We start from the raw sequence: 27651 nt of genomic DNA on the forward strand, positions 1-27651 counted from the left end.
GGGAACTGAAGCAGACATGGGTCAAAATTGACCCTGAAGCTTCTGACCTAAGCCACTTCAAACAAGACTTGAGAGGACTTTCAGGCTTTTGCAAGAGGATAAGCAATTTGGTTTTGATCACATTAAACTGTTTATTAGAGAAGAGTTTTAACTTTTTTATAATCACATTCACCCATATTTATTAGAAAAGCAAATATATCAAAGAGTGCTTTGAGATGTGCTTAAATTAGTTTATTAATATAGATAAACTGTGAGTAATACAGATTGTTTATGAACATAACATGGGTATCACACATTTATTTTGGTAACTAAAATTGATGGCCAAATGAAATACAAGAGGAAAATTATATAGAATAATAAATTGTATTACTGAAGGTCTACCCAGTGATCAGCAAACCCAACCCCACTTAAAAGATGAGGAAACTGAGAAACAGAAGCTAGTATTCTTAACTCTACAAATGTTGAGGGCACTGATCATGTGCCAGGCACTTGCTTGGTACTGGGATTAAAAAAAGTAAAGAACAGTAATACCCGTACTCAAGGGACTCTTAGCCAGGACAGTGGGACATAGCATCCAGGAGGCAGGAAATTGTCACACAGCATAAGTATTGTCAGAAAAGCATTCTCAACCTGCAAGATGCAACTAATCCAGGCTTGGGAGCAGCTCTCAGAGAAGGTCATGTGTGAACTGACCTGGGAAGGATGAGCAGATGTCAGATAGACAACAGAGACTGTGAAACAGTCCCAGGAAGGCCAAGGCAAGGGCAAGTCTAGTTTAGTTAATAACCAAAGGAGTTGGAGTACAAAGGAGTTCTAATCCTGCATTTGGAGGATAAGAGGTATCAGTCTCCTGATAAGGGGTGCAGCACTACTTTAGAACACCAGCTGTCCATTGAGAAGAATGTGAACATTCCACACATAAATCAATACTCTTGCATAGAAAACAGGAAGCATACATGGCTCGTGCTTCATTAAGTATAAACATTATGATTGTCCAAACCCTCTTGCTTTCAAACTTCTTTCTGTTTCTCTTTTTCTTTTCCCTTTCAAAGAATTAATACTTCATAATAATAGCCTTTCACTTCCTTCCAAATATTTCTGTCCATGGGTCATGTCATAGAGCTCTTATATCTGGAAGTCAAATTTAGGAGGTCATTTTGTGCATTGTTGCCGTAGGGTGGGGGTGAGCATCAGTGGGAACAGATGACTCCTGGTACAATGACGCAGGGGGTTTCCCTTGTAGGGAACTTAATAATAAACACTGACAAAAATCACCCTGCATTTTATTATCACCGTCAGTTCTTAAAATATTCATCCCTGCCAAGGCAAACTGCTCCTGCTAACCTTTCACCCCTTCATATGCCATGACACTGAATAGAAACCTATGTACACAGAAAACCAAGTATGCGTTAGCAATAACTGAAGTGGCCATGCTAGTAGTCATCTCAGAAGGCCACATGTTCTCCATTCAATTTCCTCCTGTATTCATAGCTGAGCAGTCAAAGTCAGACACAGGGAAAAATTTATATCAGTGTTTAGCATCCTAAAACTATCCCCAGTGTAGATTCTCATCCCCACCAGTCTCCAATCTGTTTCCAGCTGATGTTCGAGGCAGTCACTTCTGCATTCAGAGGCTCACCAGGTGCAGTCCTCACTCATCTTCTCAGGCTGGGCCGTCTGGCACGTGCTCGGAGGGGTAAACACAGAGGGGTCTTTAATGCCTAGCTGTACATCAAAAAATCGCGTGGACAGTATTACACTATAATTTCTAATGAAGGTTTCCTGGACGGGATAACAATCCTTGGCTGTATAAATGCCGATCCAGGTTTCGTCTATAGGAAGAAGAAAGTTGACTTTTAATAGAGGAGACAAGCAAAATGCTACACTTTTTCCTTATTGTGGTAAAATGCACACAAGATAAAAGGTGTTTTTAGCCATGATGAAGCACACAGTTGCAAGCCTTCAGTACATTCACATCATCAGTACAACCATCATCACCATCCATCTCCATGTTTTCATCCTCCCCAACTGAAAACTCTGACCCGTTAAACAATAACTTCCCATTTTCTTTTTCTCCATAGTCCCTGCCAACGTTCAGGCTGCTGGTTGCCTGCAGGGATTTGGGTACCTAACATAAGTGGAATCATGCAATGTTTGCCCCTTTTGACTGGTTTATTTCTCTTAATATAATATCCTCAAGGATTATTCATGTGGTAGCAGATATTCTTTCCTTTTTAGGGCGAACTAATGTTCTGCTGTATGAACGCCCTATTTTGTTTATCCATTTATCTGCTGATGGACTTCTGGGTTAGTTCTACCTTTTGACTACTGGCAATCATGCTGTTCTAGACGTGGGCATACACAGGTATGTGTAGATCATGCCTTTATTTCTTTTAAATGTATTGAGAACTGGAATAGCTGAATCACATGATGAGTCTGTTTACTTTGAGGAACTACCACATTGGTCCCCATGGCATGAATGCCCTCAGTGTTTAAAACAAACTTGGAATTACAGTGAATAGCTTCAAATAAAAGCAGGCCACTTAGCACTCAGAATACTGGAGTAGGTCTGGCCAGGCAACTTTAAGAAGTGATGAGAGGAAAGGAAAAGGAGGCACGTGATACGAGTGTGTGCCTTAGAAAAGCACCTCCATGTCACATACCTCTGGGTGATCCCCAAACATCAAAAACCAATGTAGTCCATAAGAGCCAAAGTGGAAGAAAAGTGCATGTGGCTCTAGAAGGCCAACATGTTTCAAATGACATGCTTAGAAGCTAGTGTCCCATAATTTGCAAAGTACATATGGGGACTTACATAGGCTTTAAACAACATAATTTGCCATACGTTTCCCTAACAGCTACCTTTATTAAGGGACCCTTTTAATTCTTACAGGATCGAGCGGACTTTCTGTTGGACCACTCCTGGACGGTGATCTGCTCCTGAGGCCCTCCAATGGAGTACTGGTCTTCAAAGGTGGAGTTCTGAGGAATGTCAAGAGGATCCCAGGGTTCTGTCAGGGTGATTTTTGAGCACTGCTTAGTGGCTTGTTCAATCTGAAACATGACTCCATCCTTATAGAGCAAAATATATTCAAATAATCTGAAATATAAATGAAAAGAAAATAGAACTTTTATGCTACAATCATCATATTTTATGAGTATAAAGCCCAAAGTCTGTCTTTGATATAAAGTACTTTCAACATAGAAAAAAAAATTTTTTTTTTTGCTTGCTAAGCCATCATTTCCTTATTTATAAACACTTTACACCAATCAGCCTGAATATTAAATCACTAAAATTTCAGGTCAAAATTGAATATTCACTGAACAAATTCTTATCAATGACTTCTTATATACCTGACTCTGATCCTACAAACACAGAGAAGATATGACCCTAGCTTACAGCTAGTTTGTGATTTTAGCCCCAGGAGGGTTCGACCCTTGGCTTAGCAGGATTCTTACAACACTAAGCCAAGCAATTACAGGAGTATACTGAATGTAAAACAAGAACCTGCTGAGGACCAGATGGACCAAATATCCATATCTCACTGCCTCAAAGCCTATTTGTCACAAATAAAAGATTTAATTGAACAGAGCTGCATCAAACTTCAGCACTCCCACATACACTAAGACAGCAAGGACAAAAACTGAGGGGTCCCCAGCCAGAAAGGGTTCCCTAAACTGTCTTCTACATGCTCTTGACCTTCTCTCATGACTCTTTGTGGTAAGAGAGAGGGAAGTATTCCCAAGTGGTGCCAGAAGTTACGTGCATGCTATGTTGTTATCTCCCTTAAATTTAAGCAATCTTGGTGATCTGTAAAGGCCACCATGTTTCCATACATTTCAGTATCAATCCAAAACTCTGGCCACTGCAGCTAGTGGGGCAGAGTGGCACTCACTGCCGCCTTCATCTGAGAAACTGAAATTCACATTTGAGTGCAGAAGGACTAGGTGCTTTTCATGAGTAAATGAAGTTGGCAGAGATGCAGCTCAGTGGTAAAGCATTTGCTTAAACATGCATAGGCCGTAATTTTAATCCCAGCACTGCAAAAAAAGGAAAAATAAAAAAATAAAGGACACAGATCCAAGAATGGATCTGTGCTTTGTGTGACTCACACTACTAGAAGAACGCTCATGGAGGATATATGTTCTCTTCCAAAGTCTGAGCTCAAAGATTACTTTCTTTATTAAAAAAAAATGCAAACAATAACTGCCTATGTGGTCAAAATAATGCTTTGAGCTAGTATGGAAATATGAACATAACCTCATTCTAAACATTTAGATATTACTTGCTTATTCCAGAGAAGATATGAAATGCCTTACCCGAATAAGACAAAAAAAAATAAAAATAAAATAACAAATTTTTAAAATTTTTTTATTCTACTTTGTTATAAACAAGAGCAGAATGAATTATGAGTCATAGTACATATATAGAGCACAATTTTTCATATCTCTGGTTGTATACAAAGTATATTCACATATCTTTAGAAGTGGGAGTAAATATAGAAAAATGTGGGTTTTTGTGAGATAATGCTCCAAAATGAAGTAATCTCTTATAATATGCATTTAGTGTCCACACAAAACCATTACCTCTTTGAAGAGCTGGGGGTTAGAAATTAACTATTGCCTCACAACCAGCTAAGCTCCATAAACATTCATATAAAAATATTAATATCAACTTTCAGAGCATAATCCATTTCTAAATATGTGAACCTCTGTCCAGATACAATCCGGTACTCAGACACTTTTAATGACCAGTGCACCACCCACAAAAACCCTACAATGTGCACCTTCAGGGGCATAAAGCTGCCTTTGTTGTTTTTCTCCTCACCATTAGCATCTCCATCCTGTGTTATCCCCAGTACAGGCTGAAGGTCATTCCTAGTTTTTGCTGCTAGTCTTGTGTTTCTCAAATTCTGACAATTGCCCCTAAAGGATGTGTAGTATTATGCAAGAAAGAGTGTTCTTGAAACTACTGTTCTCATGCCCTACATGGCACAGGATGTCAGAAGTACCCGCCTGAGCAGCATATTGGTCACATATGACCTTTCCATTCTCATCACAGCTTATGGGACCTGGGGTGGACCAGTGACCCAGGGCAACACAATCAGATCCCCCCACACCTGGACATGTGGAATTGTAACCAAAGCCTACTATTCAACCTCTTTAGGCAAATGGGCATGTCATATGTAAACTCAGGAGCTATTGGTGGCTATTTTCCAACATGTGAACTAAGAATAAAGAAGAAGAAGGCGGCAGGAAGCACTAGCAAACTGCTATTCCAACAACTATTCCTTTCTTGGATGTGTTTTATTTTCTGAGAGTCTCCTGCAGAGTTATAAAAACCTCCAATTGTTCTCATAAAACTTCCTTTCCAGCTTGCAACTTTGGGTCCTACTCATAACCAGGGTTCATGTCAGAAGGAGTTGAGGACTCCAGGGTTTCAAGAAGAAGAGCCCCAAGTAAGAGCTCTATGTTAGTCAGTTTCTGCCACTTGGACAAAATACTTGAGATAAATCATTCATAAGGAGAAAGCTTTATTTTGGCTAATGATTTCAGAGATTTAAACGCATGGTCATTTGACCTATTTCTCTGGGGCCTGTGTTTGTCAGAATTTCATCTCTGTGACCAAAATAACTGACAAGAACAACTTAGAAGAAGAAAAATTTGTTTCGGGCTCATGGTATCAGCGGTTCCATTCATGGTCATCTGCAGAGAGAGCAGAGGAGCCAAGGAGAAGATGTATAATCCCCAATGACATACCCCCAGTGATCTATTTCCCCTAGCCATGCCCAACCTGCCTCCAGTTACCACCCAGTAATCTATTCAAATCCATCAAAAGGATTAACCCATCAAATGAATTAGTCTGCTGATTAGGTTACAGCTCTCCTAATCTAATCTTTTCACCTTTGAACATTTCTGCACTATATATCACATGAGTTTACTCAGGGACATCTTACAACCAAACCATAATAGGGCCTGAGGCAAGACAGCACATCATGGCATAAGCACAAGGTGAAGTGGACTGCTCACCTCATTGCAGCCAGAAAACAAAATGAGAGAAGAAGAGGAGGAGGTTCCAATATCCCTAACTTCTACTAACTAGACCCTATGTCTTAAAAGTTCCACCACCTCCCAATGGTGGTGTGATCTGGAAACCAAGTCTTTATTACATGAGCCTTTGGGGGACATTCATAACCCAAACCATAGCAAGCCGTCAGACAGCTATTCTGTGAGAGGCATGCAAGGCCTGATGTAGAATCAAGGGCCACCGGCATGTAGTCAGTCACATGTAACGGAAAGAACAGGGACGGCAAGAAAAGTTATCAGCAAATTTCCCTTTCCCCCAGGCCAGCTCTACCCATACACAGAAGTATAATTTAACTTTAAACTGAAAATTCTGGGCATGAAATTATCATTACAAAATATTAATGTGTTAAATCTAGGTAATCCACACACAGGTCTTCTAGTGTTCTCTGTCTGTTTGTGATATATTTAAGTTTTTTTTTAAACAGAGGGCACCATCAAGAGTGAATGTGACTTTGTTATGTTGACTATGCTCTAAGTAAAACTGAAAATAATCACATAATGGGAAACAAAGTAGAACTGTATAATTTATTGTATTTTTCAAAATCCCACGTGACTATAAATAATAATACTGTTCCATGATAAATTTTAGGAAAGAGCATTTTAACGATGCTCCCACGTTTATGTGAATGCATTAACAGGTCAGATGTAAGTTTCTCCTTCAGACACAGGGCCTGAAGTTTGATAGGAAGGGATAGAAGGTTAAACACAGCCATCAGCTCAGGTGGAAATGAGTCATCACTGTGGGGACCGCTGTGCAGGTTGTAACCCACAGACCGGAAGGACTGTCAGACTTCAACAGAAATTGCATCGCTAGAGGCAGGATCAAAGCCTGGCTCTGACAGGGAGGCCATTGTGAGGATGGGAGTCATCAACTGCACCTCCAGGATACAGTCCAGGAAGGTAAGGTGCTGGAATCGGCATGGAGGATAGACAGGCAGACAGCCCTGGGTCAACAACAGCAAGCAGACTTCACCTCCTTGCTGGCCAGACACCAAGCAAAGCATGGTTCTCTGGGAGCAACTGTGAGAGTTCCCACAGAGGCCGGCCACCTACTGCTGGGCCTTAGCTGTAAGCAAGGTCACAGCTGGTCAGGCCCGGCCAAAGAGTGAGAAGGCTGAGCTTTCCAAGGCAGCCACAATGCAGAGGAGTGGCCTGCCGCCTGTTTTGCCTCTCACCATATGGAACAAAATATTTATGTTCCTTTAACAAAACTCTCGGGCTCACTAACAGTAACTTCCATTTCCAAAAAGTTCATTTTCCTAAATATTAGACCTCTATTCTCAAACTTCCAAAATACTGATAATATTCACAAGTTTTATTTCTTCTGGAAACTGGTTTATGGTTTTTGTAAAACTGATTCATGTTCATGTGTAAAAAATTTCAAACACTACATAAATAAAAAGTGAAAGTTGCCTAGAAACTTGAACTTATAGACACAGTAACTCTGTGCATGTGCATAAATATATGTTCTTCTAGATACATTTTTATACTTATATCTATTCTTTAAATTATAACTATTTAGTTGTTATAAAATACCTATATATGCAAGATTTATCACCTCAACTGTTCCTAAGTGAATGGTTAAATAGTGTTAAGCACATTCACATTGTTGTGTAACCAGCCTCCAAATTGCAAAGTTGACACTATATTCCCATTAAAAATTTTTTTTCCGATTTTCTATTCTCCTCTGATTCTGGCAACTACTGTTCTACTTTCTGTCTCTATGAATCTGTCTACTCTAGGTACCCTCCCATAAGTGAATTCAGGTAGTATCTATGTTTTGTTGACTGGTATAGTTCACTTGGCATATAGTTCTCTAGGTTCTTCCATGTGGTAGCATGCATCCATCAGCTTTTCATTGCTGTAACCAAAATGCTTTCTAATAACAACTGAAAAGAGTAAAACTTTATTTTAGCTCATGGTTTCAGAGGTTCAGACAATGGTCAGGCTATTCAACTCCATTGCCCTGGCTCCAGGGATGGCCAAACATCATAGCAGAAGAGAGTGGCAGAGGAAAGCTACTCAGCTCAAGGCAGCTGAGAAGCAGAGGATATGGGAGAAGCCAGGGAAAATATAAGGTATATAATCCCCAAGCACACACCCCCTGGAAACTATTTCTCCCAGCTATGCCTCCCACCAGCTTATGGTTTTTACTTAGTAAACCAGTCAATAATTAACCTATTAAGTGGACTAGTTTACTGATTAGGTTACAGCTCTCCTAATCTAATAATTTCAACTCTGAGCATGCCTGCATTATCTATCACATGAGCTTAGTGGGGGACACCTTATATGTAAACCATAACAACATATGTCAGAATCTCATTCCTCTTTATGGCTGAATAGTAGCCCTTTGCACATATATACTGCATTTTGTTTATTCATTCATATTTGATAGATACTGGGGTTGTACTCACCCTTTGGCTATTATTAATGAATGTCACTATGAACATGGTTGTTCAAATATCATGCTGACTCTATCAGTGTATGAACATATACATTGGGACACCACTGCTTTGAGGTCTACTCAGTGGTCAGCAATTACTGAACAGTTATAAAATCATGAATTCATATTGATATTTCCAACAAAATTTAACATTATAGGTTTTCCACCATTATTTTTCATACTTTAATAACTTTTCTCTTAAAATAAAAGTGGTGCTTCCAAAAACATCAATAAAATTTCTTTATTTGCTTTATATTAAGTCAAATCTACTACACAAAAGTTGAGTTGCTAAATGACTTTAAAGATTTCATGGTAGCTCTTATTATCCTCAAAGTATAACTCAGATTTAGAGTCAGTACTGTGCTAAAAGTTTACTTGGAATAAGCCTATTTGGTGTGTGGTTATGCTCAAGGGTAGAATGTTAAGTTCATTTATTTCAGTTTTTTCCCTCAGTTTAGTGATTTACACCTCCCCTCTTTGACTTAATTTTATTATCTGCATATGGAACATTTTTCACATTTCAAATGCAAAATAATATCAAAAGACACATTGAGAGAAGTCTCCCTCCCATCCCAATCCTCTCCCATCCCCACATGCCCTATATATAACACTATTCATCAGTGTTAATTGAACTTCTCCTGCATGTCTTTTTACCAAAATAAAAAAAAATAAACAAATGCATGCATCCATTATTATTTATCCTCCTTTCTGGGAGGGGGCAGGGTGGTACTGGGCATTGAACCTGGGGGAGCTGAGTCATATCCCCACACCTTTATTATTTTTTATTTTGAGGTCTCATTAAATTGTTTAGGGCCTCACTAAATTGCTGAGGCTGGTGTTGAACTTGAGATCCTTCTGCCTCAGCCATCCAAGCCACTGGGATTACAGGTGTACATATCTTCCTTTTTCATGGAAAAGGTGGCATACTGTATATTTTTCTGCCCTTGTTACGTCTACTCTCTATTATAGATTTCTCTCTTCTTTATCACTGTGTAATAGGTTATTTATGTAAATACCATTGATTATTTAGGCAGAATCCTGCTAATGAACAATGGGTTGTTTCCATACTTCTGATATTAACAAAACACCACAATGAATGCCTATATGCTGTTTTATTTTGGAAGAATATATTTAAGGTAATCCTAAATGGAACTGCTAGGTCAAAAGGTGAAACATTTGTGATTGTGTTGAATATTACCAAATTTCTGTCCTTAGGACAGGACTATTTGGCACTCCTATCAAAATATATGAGAGTGCCTATTTTCTTTATAATACTGCCAATAGAGCATGTAGTCAAACTTGGATTTCAGCCCATCTGATAAGGAGGACCTGGAATTTGACTATCAAGGTTTTTATGTATTTTTGGAACTTTTAAAAATAATGTATAACATCCTTATAATAGACTGCACAAATATAAAGTTTGAAGCTTGAAAATTTTTGCAAAGTGCACAACCTGTGGATCCCCGACTTAGATCAAAATAAGGCATTCTAGAGGCCTTTCTCCTGATATCTCCCAGTCACTATCTTTCCAAAGAGAAGACTAGGGGTTTTTTTTGTTTGTTTGTTTGTTTTGGGGTTTTTTTTTGTTTGTTTGTTTGTTTAGAAACAGGGTCTCAGTAGGTTGCTTACACTCTCAGTAAATTTCTGTGGCTGGTTTTGAACTTGCAATTCTCCTGCCTTAGCCTCCCATACCACTGGGATTATAGATATGCTCCACTGCACCTGGCTTGACTAGTTTTAATTCTCCTTCACTCATGATAGTTGGTTGAGCAAATTTTCATATGTTGAGGCATTGATCTGGCCTCATTTTTCTGTGAACTGACTCTTTATTCTCTGTACCTTAGGGTTTTTTTTTTTCTTCCCAATTTTCTATACCTTGTAAGTGAGTCTTTTGTGTCTGATAAAAGTTGCAAGTTTTTTCCCTCTGTCATTTTCTGACTACTAAAAATTTTCTACAATGCAAAGAATTTCACACTCTTCTTATATTACTTCTGAATTTTGTCATACTTAGAAAAAAATTCTTACTCTTGAGTTATAAAGACATGTACCCATATTTTCTGTTATGTCTGTGTGGCTTTGTTTTGTTTACATTTTGATCTTTAACTCATTTAGAGTTTATTATTATGCATGATGTGAGACATGGAGACAATTTTATCTTTTTTCCAGTTGTTCCAACACCATTTATTAAGAATTCCATCTTTCTCCAGTGATTTGAGATTCCACTCTTATCAGATACTGAATTTCCAGATGTATGTGGATCTCTTCCAGGACTCTATTTTATTCTATTGGATTGGCACTTCATGCACCGGTATCATATTGCTTTATTTAGAGAAACTTAATAGTGTGCTTCAATATCAGGCCAAATTTACTGGGACTCTGATTGTTTTTATCTTTTCTAAGGTTGATAGAATTAACACCTGCATTATGGTAAGTGATCATCCTGCCCTTCCTCCCAAAATCTGCCTTTTTTTTTTTTTTGGTGTCATTTTGTATATTTTAGGAATATTTAAAATATTTTCTGTACAGTTTTGCACAGTTCTTTAAATTTACTCTTGAGTAGTTTATGTCTTTGTTGCTATTAGTATTTTTAATGGAAGTTTTCTTTCCGTTACAGTTTCTTGTTTAAATGGAAGATTCCTTCCACCGTAATGTCTAGCAGGTCATCATTTGTATATGTGAAGACTATAGGTTTTTCATGTCAATTTTATGTTCAACTATCTTACCTAATTCTTTTGTTTTAATTTTGTTTGATTTGGGGGTGTTTTTTGTCTTCAAGGCTCACTACATCCACACCATTGAAAAAGACTAAAAGATTGCTAAAAATTCAATACAATATTAAGTACAGTAGAGGTAATGGATATCCTTCTCTTTTCCTGAGTTTAACAGGAAGAGGATTCTGATTTCAATATAAACCTATAAAGTTTGCATCATGTTAAGTAGCACCTATCGGTTCCTATTAAGTCCTTGTATCAGTAATGTTTGTTGAATTTTGTAAACTGCCTTTCCAACAGACTAAGGACATAATCATGTGATTATTTCCCTAGATGTTTTGGATTTCCTAAAATCAAACTCTCCTTGCATTTCTGAAATAGACTTTCCTTGATCATAATGTATTATTATTTTTATTTACTTATTTTCAGTTTGCTGGTTGGGAGTATCAAAATTCCTAAGTGAGATTGCTTTACAATAATCCTAACAAATTCCCATATTGTACCCAAATACCACGATTTGCAATTCACTCATTAGTTCCCTATTCATGACTGCTTAGATTATTCCCATTTTTGTTAATGTTAATGCTGACTATAATTTGGAGATTAAACTTTTTACCTTCCTGTGTTTATTATCCTATGAAATATTTATAGACTGGATTGTTGGATTAAAGAAATTCTCATTTAATATAAAATATTACTGTTTCTCATAAAGGGACACTAGAATTTTAAACTGGACTTGGAGCTTCATTAATATCTTTGCCTTAGAAAAAGTACTGAAAGATTGCTCTCTTAGGAGACAGGGATACAACTTTTCTGTCTCGTTTTCAAACTTCAGCATAAGGTTTACAAATACTGTGAAAAGTATCATAAGGAAGTCTTAAGTCAAAGGTCATGGTTTATTGCTTATAGTCTATATGCTTATAATTTTGATGTTCCAATTTCTCCAAATAAAGAGGGACCAAAATTCTGAAGCTCAGAGAATTTTTTGAAGAAAATAGAAATAAAATTTTTATAAAAATGCAATGCATCCTTTACTATGATAGAAAAATTTGACCCTTTTCATTTACCAAAGAAACTAATCATTTAACTTCTACACAAAAGACTTAATCTGATATATAACTAAGAAGCATTACTTCATCCAAGTGGGATGGAGAGAGGAAAAAGAGCCTATTACTGATTACTGTGGTGGATACTTTCATAAAAGACCCAAAGGCATTTTTGCCCCTTCCTCCTTGAATGCCTCTCAATATGTGGCTGAAAAAAAATCATATAACTCATTTTATTCATCTCCCTTAGAAGCAGGATTATAATTGGTTCTCTCGTTGGAAATCTAAAGGGTGGTCTGCAGGGAGAAGGAATCCTCTGGAGATTTCTCCTTTATCAAAAAGAAGAGCTTGTCTTTTGTCCCATTCTGCTTCCTTCAGTTGCTGCCTTTGAACGTTGTTGGGTAAGGATAGAATGCCTGGAGCAGAGACAGCCATCTTGAAGCCATGAGACAACAAGTCAACACACCATCTGCAACCATGAGACAGCATCCTAAGAATGGCAGAACAAAGGGTAGAGAAAAGCCTGGAGCCTTGATGAAACTGTTGGGTGAAACCTGGTAATACGTATCATGACAGTTCTGTAATAAACAACACACATCCTAAATAACTGTTAGTGAGGTATTTTTGCATCGGTACATATAAGTATCCTTAATGAAATAAGTAAAAACTACTTCTTTACAGGCATTATGTACCTGATTCCTTACAACCACACAATGAGGACCTTCTCTTCCAGAATGGGCAGGACCCAAGAACTTGGCTAATCTTGGAATTCCAAATATTGGTGCTTTGGCAGGGGTGTAGATGACCCCAATAGTCAACAAGCACTTGTTTTACTCTCCTAAATTGGGATAGTCAGGGGGAAAAAAAGAAATAAAAAAATCTAAGAGTTTGCTGAAGGTAAATTCAGCTGGATGACATGTCACCAGCATTTTTTTTTTAAACAGATGACTGTAAGGCTCTGAGCATAACTCAGTTGTAAATGATGAGGTTGGGATTGGACCCAAGTTCTGATCTCTTACCAGAATAACTCTAATTCTCTAATACCATCCTATTCGCTGCCTCCACATAGGGAAGGAATGATTCTTCCCATCTATGTAGAACATTTGGCTCTCCAATATATACTAAATTACAGAAAAGGGAGTGGACAAATATTATATTGTGACTACAAAAGGACTTTAGCTTTAATGGAAGATACTGGTCAAATTTTGGATTTGTTTAATATGCAATATAATAGATTAGTAATGCATGCTGGTCCTCTGACTCTCAGGAGGAAAAATTGAGCTGCAGCTACTTGCCATTTCTGGCAACTGCTAAGTTTGAGTTACACCCTACAGTAATTATGAGACATAAAAAAGAAAAACACTTTCAGAATTGTGATGCTAGACACAAACTCATTGTGCATTTTCATGCCAATCATACATAACTAAAGGAAAATTAAATTACCTAAGAATGTAGCCTAAGGAAAAGGAAAAATTACGTGTGCAATTTAAGAAGCTGTAAGGTGATGGACCTCCAATACTTGGATTCTACTTCAAAACTTGAAAAGAGTGCTCAAGAAATTAAAGAAGTCCTCCGCCCCCCCCCCGCCTAAAAAAAATATCTGGATGAATATTGGCAATGTGTAGGTATATCTTGTTTCAACTGATGAAAGATAATAATAAAAAACATATTTCATGAGACAGTAACTCAAACTGTCTTAATTTTCTGACTTAATTTTCCCCATTACTAAAAGGAACAGCCTCATCAGTACTGAGATACCCAGGAGGTTGCCATGGTGCACAATGGTTTCTAGACTACACATCAAGGGGCATTAAGGAGAGTGAGTCAAGGAGTACATAGTCAGCACTATGCTTTTCAGTAGAAATGCTTCAATTCCCACCATGCTGAAATATAAACTGTCACACCCTTCCAGCTAATGAAACTCTAACATAGAAATCTGATCTTTCTACTTTCCCTGGGATTTAGGATAGACATTGTTCATGATAGAAGGAATAATGATGAACACAAGAGTAGTTTTCTGATGAAAAAAAACATGAGAATCAAAATAAGAAATGCAGTAGAGGCAGAATAAAATAAACCAAAAGTAAATAAATAAATTAATAAATGAAACCCAGAAGCTGGTAACTTGAGAGGTATTATTCTAAAACTCAATATTGGTGCTTTGGCAGGGTGTTGGTGAACCTGACCAGCCCCTGCCCCAATATGATTATTTTACTGAAATTGGATAGAAGATTTACTTTCCTGTCTATAATGGGTTAACCTAACATTAAAGAATTTTTCAACATGAAAAAAAAAAGAGAGAGACAAAGAAACCTTGAAGGACAGATGTAAGAGAACCAAATGTGTAAGTAGAAAGAGATCCACAAAGAAAGAAAGCAAAAAAAGAAAAAAAAATTCCAGAAACAGTAGATGAAGGGTTGGGAATGTCACTCAGCATATTCAAGGCTCTGGGTTTGATCCTGACACCAACAGAAAAACAAACAGTAGATGAAATTTCTTTAGAGGTAGACATACCCTAATAAAGTTCAAGGACAATAGAAATGACCTACAAAAACTTGCATTTACACACACACACACACACACACACACACACACACACATAAAAAGTAAACCAAACTTAGCTGAGTATCAGACCTCTGTTCTAGAGGTCTGAGAGATATAAAAATGTTTAAGCAAAAGGACTTTTTATACCCACTGAATTGTACACATCCCCCCCCCAAATAAACTATTATTAGGTAAAACAATAATAAGTAGATATCCGCAGACATTAAAAATCTTTGAAAGTATACAACTCAGGTATCTTTTCTGATGAAGAGTGATTGCATAAGTTCTTTAGCTGATTAGAACATGAATCAAAAGAAAGAATTTAGGCAAGTGAGGAAAATTGGTCTAAGAAAGAAATTTCAGTGAAAGGAGGAAAATGGCTTATGTTTTGGATTTTTTTAAATAGCAGACTGTGTGGCAAAGTTCCTCAGAAGTTTGTGCAAACACACACATTATAAAAATTCCTGTGTTATACCAAGTGAAGGAGCTGACCTTTCAAGGGTTTGAGTCAGGATAATAGAAAGAGGAAAGACTATAAACCACCAAAACACTTGAAATTCTTTTCAACATGCTATGTAGGACCTAAATAAACACTTGTGTGCAAAAGGTTTTGAGGTCAGGAAAGTAGATTACTGGGCTTTATTTTTGAACACCTTAAGGAGAGTCGAGATCTCTCTCATCAGAGTGTCTTTTCTGGGGTCTCAAGCTTCAACCAAAACATACTTGGAGTTGGGCTGGGAGAATCATCAGTGTCCATAAATACTGAGTGTGTGACAAAGGGGACAGGTAAAAGGCTTGATACTGAGATGGAGGAACTCCCAGATCCTGCTGTGGCACTCTAGCGGATAATAAGTCTTTTCCCAGAAACCTTTGCTACCAAGGGTGTGGACTGGTGCAATGTCCACTGGTCCATTGCTCTCTTTCTCCTGAAGTGGGAGCTTCCATCTTCTCATGCTTTCTCTACTTTCGCTGCCTCTGCCTCAACACTTCAAGTAGGAACCCTGTGCAAAAAGTTGTCCTAGGGACTCTGATAGCTTCAGTGTGACCTGGACAACTTCTTCAGAGGCACATATCTGCCTTTCTCAGTAACTGAACATCCTGATTCATCAGCATCTTGGTGACGTACTCTCCCTAATGGGCCTTAAGACTCCAGAGGATCTGGAGGGGTTTCAGTAAGGGGCTTAAAGGGAATGTTTTGGAAGCTGTGGAGTCAATGAAGATAACTTGCCTCATTGCAGTCTTGCCTCCAAATGTTTTTGTTTTGGTTTGGTTTGGGTGCTTGGAATTAAACCCAGGGCCTCCAGCATGCTGGGTAAAAATTTTCCTACTCATCCAAACTCCTACTCCAAATATTTTCAAACAACTATGGAGGACCTTGCATTCACTATGCCACTTAGTTTGGGGTCCATGATGCTACATGTATATTCTTCATAAGTCATAGTATACCTATAACTTGCAATCCTACATCCAGAACAAGAAACTGGCATGTGCCTTGGCCCTGAGCCTCCTCCTTCCCATCTGTCATCATTTTCCTTGGCAACTTCTGATATTTTCCAAAGCAGAGTATTCTCTGGGAGAGTTTAGAAGGTTAATTTTTTTTTGTCTTTTATGATGCAAAGTTTTAGGCTCTTACTCATCAGCAAAGCCCACATTCTGGAATGCTCACAGTAGACCTCACTTTAGCCACAACAAAAGCAGCCTTCTGTGAAGGGGTAGGACTCATCCAACTTGGTTTTTTTTTTTTTCTCCAGGGCAGCTGCCTTCTTCTTTTGGGGGCCATCTGTCACAAGATTTTCTCTTTCTTTGGCGGTATGAGGGTGACATAAGTACCCTAGTAGGGGACTAGTGCTTCTTTAGAAAGCTTCTCAGTTCAAAGATGCATTGCCTTTGAAGAAAACCAATGGTGCCTGGGAAACCTCCACATCCATATGAATGGAAAGTCTCCAAAAATTGAGGTTAAGGAAGAAAAGAGACATTGAGAACAGTGTTTGATGAGAGATGAGCTTGGGAGTGGCTCATGGATGAAATGAAAGTGAGGAAATCCATTCCCCAAAGATTGGGATATGCCCTTCTGCTCGGGTTCCACTACAGACCTATGTAAAAACTTTTAAAAACATAGGTAAGGTAGACAATGCAATTTGATATAAAATTATCTTTCTTTAATCAAGCAGATATATGGTATAAAATACAATGAATAATAAGCTATAAAAACCTTTGCATAAATCTGTGAGTTTGTTGTTTTAGAAAACATAATCGTGAGGGAAAAAAAGGATAGAAAAAGATGCAAAGATGACGTAACACTTGGCAGACTATTAGTACAATTTGCTAGGCTGATGAAGTTTCATCCATCTTAATTAAAATACATTCTTTATGAAATGAGAGCAGAGATATATTTACTAGACCTGAAAGAGTATTGTGTTAAGCCAGCAATCTGTGAAAGGTTAACTGGGAAACATTAGAGGTACTCACACTAGAAGAGGACTCTGGTTACCTTAATTTGGGTGAAGGAAGACAGGACAGATGAGGAAACAAATTTAGGATTAATTAAATCATATGTTAGATAGTAGTAGGAGCCTGGAACATACAAGGCATTTGAGATGGGCATGTGAGAGTGCTGAGAGGAGACAGTGGCCATACAGTTTCTCAGGGGAAAGGCCTTGTAGATAAAGAGAACCACAGCTAAGGCTGTGGGTTGGTGATGAGGTTGGGAAAATAAGATGAAGAGGGGAGGGAGCAGATCCCATAGGTTCAGTAGGCTCTTGTAAGGACATTTTACAAGGAAGGACATTTACTCCAAGATAGATAGAAAGCACTGGAGTATTTTGAGCCAAGGAATAACATAATACAATGTTTTTTGACAGAATTACCTGGGCTACTCTGTTGAGAATAGACTAAAGGAGGCCAGGGCAGAAGTAGAGGGCAGGGGAGCAAAGAAATAGATGATAGCAGACTGTTACAAAAATCCAGGCCAAGAGATGGTGAAGGTGGGACCAGAATCATATTGGAAGCATGATCTGATTCTGGGTATCTATTCAAAATTAGAATCAACTGGATTGGTTTATAGAATATTTTTTGGCAAATGGGAGAAAAAGAAATCAAGGATGAGTCCAAGAGTTTCACGCTGAGCAAGTGGATTTGCTAGTGCCAAAGAAAAAGAAAACTGCATGAGGAGTAAGTTTGGTTAGTTTGGTTAGATTCTGGCTTTTATTTGTTGTTTGTTTGTTTATATGCAGGGGAAACATTTTGGTCATGCTGAGTTCCACGTGACTATTGGATTCCAAAATGAAGATATCAACTAAGCAGCTGGATCCATGAGTGCAAAGGTCAGGGGAGATCTATGGCTTGGAGAGAGACAGGAGAGAGTCTTCCACTGGGGAGAGGGCACTCCGAGCCATGACCTAGATGAGATCATCAAGACAGCAGGTTTAGACAAAAAGTAAAGAAATGGAAAGTCTGAGTCCTTGGACGGTCCATCACCAACAGCCCAGAGACGAGGAGGAAGGGCAAAGGAGACTAAGAAGAAAAGGAAAAGAGGCAGAAGGAAGGAAAGGAGAGAGTGAAATGTGGAAAATCAAAGGAGAAAATGTGTCAAGATGAAGAAGAGCAAAGTAAAACCAGGATTGATAAAAGATGAGCTGATTAGTAATGTGCTGCTTAGTGCCCTTGCCCAGAGCATTCTCAACAGAGTTATGGTGATGAAAGTTTTATTGGAGGGGGTTCAAGAGAGCCTGGGAGGACAGAAATTGGAGTTAGCCTGAGATTTGCTTTAAACAGAAGGGAAGAATGAGGTTTCAGCTAGTAGCCTTCAAGAAAAGTTTTTTTTTTTTTAACTGTAAAAGACGGGTAAAATAAAAGAAATTTTAAAGGGGGAAAATAGAAGATTTTTACTGGAATTGGGATATAAGACTATCACATTTTTTCCAGGAAAAATAAACCACTAATTGGTGGAATATTTTCAGATCTTTGGGCACTCTGCCTCTGACCACCTTCTTTAAGGTCAGAATCAGGAAGAAATAGCTCAAAGTTATGGGAGAGAAAAAAAAAAAAAAAAAAGATCTTTCCAGAACAGTATGGCAGTATGGTGACCACCTCTGGCTTCCATTTATAAGACAGTCTTATCTCCTACCAGCTTTCTTATCTTTTTTGGCAGTAGTTTCTCCTCCCTCCCTCCCTCCCCCACTGCCCAGTCCTCCCTCCTTATCCTGAAAGCCAATGGGAAACAGCCCCTCTGAATTAAGCCCCTTAAATTTTGTGTTCTTCCATGAAAATCTCTTTGGAGAAAGAAATCTCTTCTGAAGAAAAAAAAATTGGTATTGCAAATAGCACAGTTTATTCTTTGAGGAGCAAGAGGCCATGAACAATCAGAATCCGTGAGCTAATAAAAGAAAATATTGTCTCCTGCCATCAGAGATCAAGAGGAGTGAGTAACAGCCAAAAGAGAAGTCATTATTCTGAAATTCTCAAAGTCATAACTTCTTAAAACTCAAAGTCCAGTCCATGCAAAACAGAGTTCATGATCAAATAAATTTGTTGAACACTTTATACTAATCTACCTCTTCCAGACACACAGACACCCTCTGAGGATTTGCAATGGTGATATGATAGGCTGAGAAACACAAAAGAAAACAAACATACATTTAAAAAAAGTAACCTAACCTTCCCCTTCTTGTTGTTGAACAATTTAGACTAAATAAAACCATTAGGTAAGACCAAGCAAAGTAGGTTTCTACAGGGACTGGCTGGGGGTGCAGAGTTCATGTGGGGTGAGGTGGGTGTTCATGTGCAGAGGACCTATCCTAAGAATGTGCATGATTGGTTATACTTCAACTAAATATAGGGTACAGTTTTCTCACTGAGAAGGTAACCTCAAAAGTGATATTGAGAAGCTGGGTTCAGTGCTGCATGCCTGTAATCCCAGTGGTCAGGAGACTGAGGCAGGAAGATCGTGAGTTCAAAGCCAGCCTCAGCAAAAGTGAGGTGCTAAGCAACTTAGTGGGACCCTGTCTCTAAATAAAATAAAAAAACTAGGCCGGGGAATGTGGCTCAGTGGTCGAGTGTCCCTGAGTTCAATTCCCGTTACCAAAAAAAAAAAAAAAAGTGATACACAGAAAACTAGAAAGAACCATGAAGTATTAGAATAGGAGGTATTGGTGTAAATAGCTCTATGCATTAGAATTGGAGGCCTACAGATAAATACAGGCTTACCTGTGTGTAATCTACATATGAGTGTATGTAAGTGTGTGTGTGAATTTAAAACTACACACCCTTGTTTAATCCACCATGAAGGACTGGGAACAGGGTCACACAGTAGCAATGACCACAAACAGAGTTTGACTTCCAAGTATTCTTCTCTAGCAGGCTTCTTGAGAAATGGCTTCTCAAGGTGGAAACAAGGGAAATACAGATGATCTTGAAATATCTTGTTTTGCCAAAAAGAAAGGGAATGCTCAAAGAATAAGAAGATATGTCTAAAGGACATTGAAGCCAATTGGAGCTAATAAAAGAAAATATTATTTTCTGCCATCAGAGATCAAAAGGAGTGAGTGATCTCTGGGCAACCTAGTGAGAAACTCTCTCTCCAAAAAAAAAAAAAAAAAAAAAAAAAAAAAAAGAGCTGGTGATATAATTCAGTGTGGTAGAGCAACCCTGGGTTCAATTTCTAGTGCCATAGCAGGAGAGGGGGGGGGAGGAAAAAAAAAAAAAGAGGCTCCCACAGGCCAAATCCAGGAAAGCCAAATAAACAACGAGAGCAGTGGAATAAAAGGAGATCCTTGAGTCCATATTGAGACAAATACATGAACGGGTTGAAAATTTAATGAAGAAGGAGATATGTACACGGTTTAAAAATACCTCCCTACAAAATAGGTATTAATTGCAAAGGAAAGAATTATCACTTTGCAGTGAAGAAGAAACCTGGAAGAGAACAGTCAACCAAATGATCCGAGTGAACATCAGGATGCCAAAAATAAGGAGTATTACCTCTGAGCTATTCCTGCCAAAGGTAAGCAACTTGAATCTAATATGAGGAAACCACAAGACAAACCCAGGTGGAGGGACAATCTATAAAATAACTGGTTTGCAATCTTTAAAAGTACTAAAGTGCAAGAAAGATCTTAGGAACTGTTTGAGACCATGAGAGACTACAGAGACACAACCCCTAAATATTATGCTGCAATTTAAACTGTGTCCCTTTCCTACGAAGAACACATAAAGGAAAACTGGTAAAACCTGAATGACAACTGAATTTCAGATGAGAGAAATAAAACATTGTTAACTTCCTGATTTTTAAGTTTGTATTGAAGTTATATAGGAGAATGCCCTTTCTTGTTGGAAATACATCCTGAGGTATTTGGGGATCATGGGTATATGAGGTTGGAAACTCCCTCTCAAATGGTTCAAAGATTTAAGGGAGAAAGAAGCCCTTTGCATTATATTTGCAACTTTTCTATAAGTGTGAGATAGTTTTTTCAAAGCAAAATAAAATCACGCATTTGAAAAGAATCTTAGCCAGGTATGGTGGTGCATTCCTGTAATCCCAGCTACTCAGGAGGTTGAGGCAGAAAGGATCACAAGTATGAGGCCAGCCTGGGCAACCTAGTGAGAAACTCTCTCAAAAAAAAAAAAAAAAAAAATTACCTAGTGAGAAACTCTCTCTCAAAAAAAAAAAAAAATTAAAAAGGGCTGGTGATATAATTCAGTGGTAAAGCAACCCTGGGTTCAATTTCTAGTGCCATAGAGAGGAAAAGAAAAAAAAAAAAAAACACACAGGAAAAGGATCCTTATCTTCATTCACAAACACATTAGATCATTGAAGTTACTTACCATAATTTGCATATGCTGGAACTAATCTTCTATAGCAGACACTTGGATGAAACTTCCTGTAGGATCCTATTTGATTCTTAGTATAAAGGGATGCTCAGGAGAGATAACAGCTCTGTGAGTTTAAGACCAAAGCATTGGAAGACAACATCTTATTCTTTGCCCACAAGCACAAGTGTAAGTGAAAAGAAGAAGAAAGAGAAAGCACACGGAAATTGGAGATGTGGCTCAGGGGCACAGAGCTTGACCTGCATGCATTTGAGGCCCTGGGTTTAATCCCTAGAACTGCAAAATAAATAAATACATAAATGAACACATGCATAAAAGGAAACTTGACTTTATTGACACAAAGAGACAAGTTGAGAAAAACTGAAAATCCGTGCCACGTTCATTGCATCCTGGTAGCAACAGCCAATCAGCTTGATAAGATAAAGCACAATTTGGTGCTTTCATGATATCCATTAATCCTATCTCTTCCTAGCTTTTAAGAATAAGGGCCTGGTATTTAGTATCAACATTGTAGGCATCATTGAAATTAAAAGATAAAAGATACCAAGGTCCTGAGAAGTTAAGGACCTTATTGTGGAAAAGTCAGGATTAGAAGCCATGATTGATATTTCATGGGTCTAAAATGGATGCTTATGCTCTCTGCAGTACAGATGACTTGTTTACTTTAAAAATAGAAAAAAAAATTTATTTTGTTCTTCAGGAAATAAAGTTCCCTGGGAAAATTGGAACAGAATTAGTCAGAACTTGAATGAGAATGACTAGCCCCTCCATTTTTGACATGTTTTTCAAATAAAAATCACAACCAATGGAACATATTAGACTGGTAACTGAATAGTCTAAGATTTTGCCTCTATGCATATTCATCCAATGCCGCTGCACCCACTAACATTCATAGCTTTAATAAACCCAACACCCAAGCCACCATTTCGTAAGTAGCAGTAAATCACTCCAGGTCCCTCAGCATTCATTCAATATCAACACTGTTTTTCCCATAAAGTTCAACATATTGACTGAAATACAAAAATGAACGTTTTGCTTTTCTATCAGTCTTCCAAACATAATTCTTGTGAGTTTAATCAAGGAGTGAAGACAGACCATTGGAACCAGAAAACCAAATAGTATCAATTACTAATATTTCCCATTCTCTATTCAGACTTGTCTTATCTAAAGCTTGTGAAGTTGTTTAATCTCTTCCCTCATCTCAGGGAATAGAGAGTCTGGAAAATCCTGATCATTCCACATTAACTATCAGTGGGATTTTCCATAACTATCTGGATGAAAAATGAAAATCTTAAGAAGTTGATCCAATTCTAAAACTTACTTCTCAACTTACTAATAAATACAAAGAGACAACCTATCCACTTTTCTTCAAATAACATCTGCTCTCTTGGCCAGACTGCTGATACCTGGAAAAAAATTTTTTTGAATTCATTTCAACAAATCTACATTTAAATAGTTCAAAATGTATTTATGCACCAAATCTTCTCCTCTACATCTGACTTACATCCAGCAATGGGACTATAAGACAGAACCTTGCCAAGAACTTTGGAAAGAAAAGGAATACAGTTGTCCTTTAAAAGTTAAACTATAAAACCAACACTTAACTAATAAGGGCAAAGAAATTGGGAATTACCATGAGGGAACACACACACACACACAAAGAAGAGTGAGATTTGGCCATGATTGCACTAAAGGTAAAACACAAAAATCTGAAGACTATACTAATTAATCATGGAGTCACAAAAGGAGAGCTACTAATACAGATTTCAGCATTATCCACTTACACCCTATTCAGACTAGGTAGAGTCTAGCCCAGCAGAGTAGAGACAAGGCATCTCAACTGTGAAAATGAATGTATCGCTTCATCTTCACCTGATTACCATGAAAACCTACTCTGGGCTGGCCTCTTTTATTCATGATGGAAAACCAAATGTTAAGTATTAGGCCTAGGCTAGCACAGGCAATCAATCATGTTTGTTCAATGTATTCGTTCCAATTCTTGCTGAGGGCCATTACCAAGTAGGAATGACGCATCAAAATTTCCTTGCCAAGCGTACCCCATGCTGCTTAGAGGACATTCGATGGGACATTGCATGCATGCTTTAATAAGGTGACCTTGCTCAAGGACCAAGGCAGATCCGGGTTTAGAGCTGATCAGGTTTGAGGAAGTAACCGGCTCCTTGAGTTTAAGGTGTTGCCAGTTTAAGATAATGGGTTTTAGGGAAATTGGAGATTGAAGATTATTGCTGGGATTAGGGTGTTCCTGCTGCTTGTTCCCGTTGAGTTCTCTGAGATTGAAATGGGATTTGGAGATAGCCTCGTGGAGTAGGTGAAAGGTGCGGGAGACGGCAGAACGTGATTGCCCCTGGACCTGCGTGGAGGCAGTGTGAGAGCGGGAATAAAGAATTGCTGTTTGAACCTACAAAGGTGTGTGGTGGCTCGTGATTCTGGTGCCAAGCCGAGACATTGGCCTTGGCAAATTCTGTGCTCACAACATCTTGATTATAATTGGCAACACACATACACACACACACACACACACACACTCTCTCTCTCTCTCTCTCTCCTAGTTTTGAGTACAGGAAGATAATGACCTAGTCTTAGAATTTGAGAATTCCAGCCTCCAGGCCAGCAATAAAACTCATTGAAACATACGGTTTAACATTTGACTTTGCATACTCTGAGTCTGATTCCTAAAGGAAGGAACTGTAGGTGTGCTGCTGAGTCAAATATCTGAGTCCACAGCTGGAAGCATGTTTCTGGCATATGGGAAATTCACCAGGATGATGATGGTAGTGGTGATGGGATCATCCACAGCTTTGTGTTGATCTTTAGAGTGCTATCAGATGCTATACTATGCTCTACATACCTAAACTCAATCCCCACAATGTTCTAACAAATTTGTCATAAATATTCTTATACTTTAAATGAAGAATCTGAGGCTCAGCAAATGACAGTAATTTATCCAAAGACCCACCTTCAGAAAGTGGATTCAAAACTAGGTTTGTCTGACTTTATACCTGAATTTCTTAAATTGCAAAAATTGCTATCTTGCAGGATGGGGGGCATAAAGCTTTATCCTTCTGATGGCCACACTCCTCTGCATCGGCAGGGAGTTTCAAGTCACTCTAATCCATCTTCAAGAAGACTACTCATCAATACACTTCTATTATACCAGACTTCACATAAATGTGCACAATGAGTAATGTTTCGCCATTACCTGGCTTTCTTGAGTCTTGTTTCTGTGGTAGTGAGAAAGTTCTTTTAATCTTCCTAGACTTCAGAGTCTTTCTATAAAATGGAGGTCATAAAACCTGCACTGTGAATTGTTGTGAGATTTAAACTAAATCATATAATATGTGCAAAGTTGGCAGCAACATGGCTGGCATATAATAAGCGCTCAAATATTGGTGATTGTTATTACCACTTCTTTCAAGACCCAACCCAAAACATCCATGTTTTAAAAGGTTTTGCACATATATACCATAAAGATTCTTCTGTTCCATGCTTCCACAGAATTCATATACAGTGGTTCCTAGGTCTCCAAGGAGGATTGGTTCCAGAGCCCCTGTGGATACCAAACTTTGTGGATGCCAGAGACCCTAGCACAAAATGGCATAGTACTCGCAAATAAGCTATGGATATCTTCCCATACACATTAAGTCATCTGTGGATAACTTATAAAACCTAATGCAGTTTAAATGCTATGTAAATAGGTATCACACCTCATCATTTAGGGAATAAGGATAAGACAAAATCTGCATGGTCCAATTCAGATGCAATTTGTTTCAAACAATTTTGATGTGTGGTTGTTTGAATCCTCAAATGCAGAACCAAAAAATACAGAAGGCCTACTATGTTTTCTAATGTATTATCTTCCTCTGAATAGATCACTTGAAATGGTCAGTCCTTCCCCTAGTTTCCTCAAAAAGCCCAACACTTCAACAAATGTTTTAAGGGAAAATGATATTATTATCAAGATTTGTTTTGTCCCAGAAACAAATAAGGGAACAAAAGTACCCCTTGGCCACTGTTCTTACTGCTCACTGAAGCCTTAAATGACGGACATTTATATCACACCTCCTAATGATGCAAGAGAGGCCAAAGTGACCCTTGGAAGAACAGGAAGGCTGTGGTAAGAAGACAGATGGTAATCCCAAATTAGAAATCAGGTCTTAAAGGGGCCAGAGGCAAGGTGACCACTCAGGAGAGCACCTTCTGTCATAACTGTGGAAAGGTGAATTATTAGGCCAGTTATATTTTTTATATTGAATCCTTCCTTTATGGAGTATTGTGTACCTATGAAAACAAGATAGAGGCCAAGCAATAAAATGGCAAATAACATATAAGAGACAATGTTAAGAAAAAAGGATACAGATAATAGTATACAATTTCTGATGGTAGTACAGAAAACTAGCTTTAAAAAGCAAGCAACAAAACACCTTATGGGAGTGAACTAAAGTTTTAACAGTTGTTACAAGGTGATGATTTATCAGAATCCTGCACATTTTAGTGTTATTATATTCCTTTAAGATGAAAAAAAAAGAAGAGAAAAATAGAAAAAAAGAATGAAAAGAAGAAAACAAAGAAAGAAAGAAAAATCTTGAAGGTATTATATATGTATGTGTGTACGTATGTGAATGTGTCCCTAGCAGCTGGCTTCTGAAAGAAATGAGATAGTGCAGAAGCCACGCCCTAGGTTACAGGGGGCTATGGTCGCCTGGGGTCTGACTCAGCAACTTGGAGACTGGAGGGAACTTGGGTCTGGGGCCCCTGGCGGTTCGATCTTGCTAGGGCTTTTATTTTCCTAACATCCTAGTGCGAAGCAATATTGAGAGCCTGCGGGCGGGCCGCACTAGGTGAGCCCAGCCCCAGACTATGCTGTCCCGATGCGACCCTCCTTGCAAAAGTATTTTTTTTTTTTTAAGGGAAGGGAGGAGCCACGAGGGGCTGGAAACCGGACAGGCTTGAGCGCTGGGCCCCGCGACCTCGCCCTCCCCAGCCCGTCCGACTGCCGACCCCACGTCCCGTACCTCTTGCAAGGGATCAGCGCCTTCCTCTCGTCCAGCACCCTGACGCGCTGGTTGAGCCCATCGTAGGACAGCAGGGCACGACTGTTGCGCCCACTGCTCTGTTGATAAAGAACCTGGCGTCCCTCCCACTGCTGCGGCGCCTGGCACGGGTGCGGCGACCCCGGGGAGCCCGCTGTCCCCAGGCTGCACAGGCCGCCCAGCGCCCAAACCCAGAGGCCGCCCAGCAGCCAGGCGCCCAGGGGGCTGGCCGCGCGGAGAGGAACGCGTCCTGACATCGCGGTCTGCCGCCCCCCGGGAGTAAGCCCGAACCCAGGGGCCGCTGAGGGCTCCAGGCGAAGAGTGGTTTCCAAGGGTTCTCTCGGCACTGGTCCGGCGGAGGTGCTTCCGGCCCTAGCTGTGGCCTTTATCAGCTGTTGAGATCAGGAGCTAGACTTTGGGCCTGGGAAGGCTTGGGTGAATCGCGCGCGAGCTATTTCTGCCTTGGCCACTGCCTACTGCAGCTTCTGTTTTCACTGCTCACTGCTGCCAACAGGAAATGCAGAGGCAGCGGTGCCACTAGCACCCTGAAGGGCATCGCAATTTAAGGGGTTTGGGGAGGAGAATGAGACTTGACTGGGAAGGAATATGCTTCTCCACTAGCTGCAGTGTTTAACAAGTAATCACACACTGGGGGCAATTTCAAGGTCAAATGGGAGAGTAGAACTGCTACATTTGCTGTTCTCTGATTTATCATGCCTCTTGGCAAATTGTAACCTTTCCTCTACAAATTAAAAGTGAAAAGACAGGTCTCTTCCTGAAGAAATGATACCAGTTTACTCATTAGGGCCACTTCCCAGCCTCCACTCCCAGGCCCTCATAGTAAAGCCTTGGGCTCAGGAACTTTACCTCAAGGTCACATTTGCACTGAGACTGATCCCCTCAAGAACAAAGTTCATGTTTAAGCACTGTTAGGATCTGTC

General features: G+C 39.0%; 1 protein-coding gene across 2 annotated transcripts; it reads right to left on the reverse strand.

Moving 5' to 3' along the window:
* Positions 1 to 216: 216 nt before the first annotated feature.
* On the reverse strand, positions 217 to 27261 carry Epdr1 (ependymin related 1). Of its 2 annotated transcripts, XM_005319202.5 has the most exons (3): positions 26693 to 27226; positions 2892 to 3100; positions 217 to 1832 (listed from the first exon to the last, which is right to left on the reverse strand). In XM_005319202.5, exons 1-3 carry the CDS (start codon positions 26965 to 26967, stop codon positions 1636 to 1638), a joined length of 681 nt encoding a protein of 226 aa, XP_005319259.2. In that variant the 5' UTR covers positions 26968 to 27226; the 3' UTR covers positions 217 to 1635. The 2 variants fall into 2 exon arrangements, with proteins under 2 accessions (XP_005319259.2, XP_077895975.1); XM_078039849.1 differs by lacking the exons at positions 217 to 1832; positions 2892 to 3100 and adding an exon at positions 12493 to 12756 and having other exon boundaries at positions 26693 to 27261.
* Positions 27262 to 27651: the final 390 nt, after the last annotated feature.

This window comes from Ictidomys tridecemlineatus, chromosome 2, assembly GCF_052094955.1.
Source record: "Ictidomys tridecemlineatus isolate mIctTri1 chromosome 2, mIctTri1.hap1, whole genome shotgun sequence".
Lineage (NCBI taxonomy): Eukaryota > Metazoa > Chordata > Mammalia > Rodentia > Sciuridae > Ictidomys > Ictidomys tridecemlineatus.

What these genes read in the sequence shown, in the direction of transcription:
- Epdr1 (XM_005319202.5), bottom strand. Translation starts at nt 26,967, where the DNA reads ATGTCAGGACGCGTTCCTCTCCGCGCGGCCAGCCCCCTGGGCGCCTGG. An exon ending in GCGCTGATCCCTTGCAAGAG is followed by an intron (nt 3,101 to 26,692) that starts GTACGGGACGTG and finishes TTTATATTTCAG; the next exon opens with ATTATTTGAATATATTTTGC. An exon ending in CAGAAAGTCCGCTCGATCCT is followed by an intron (nt 1,833 to 2,891) that starts GTAAGAATTAAA and finishes TTCTTCCTATAG; the next exon opens with ACGAAACCTGGATCGGCATT.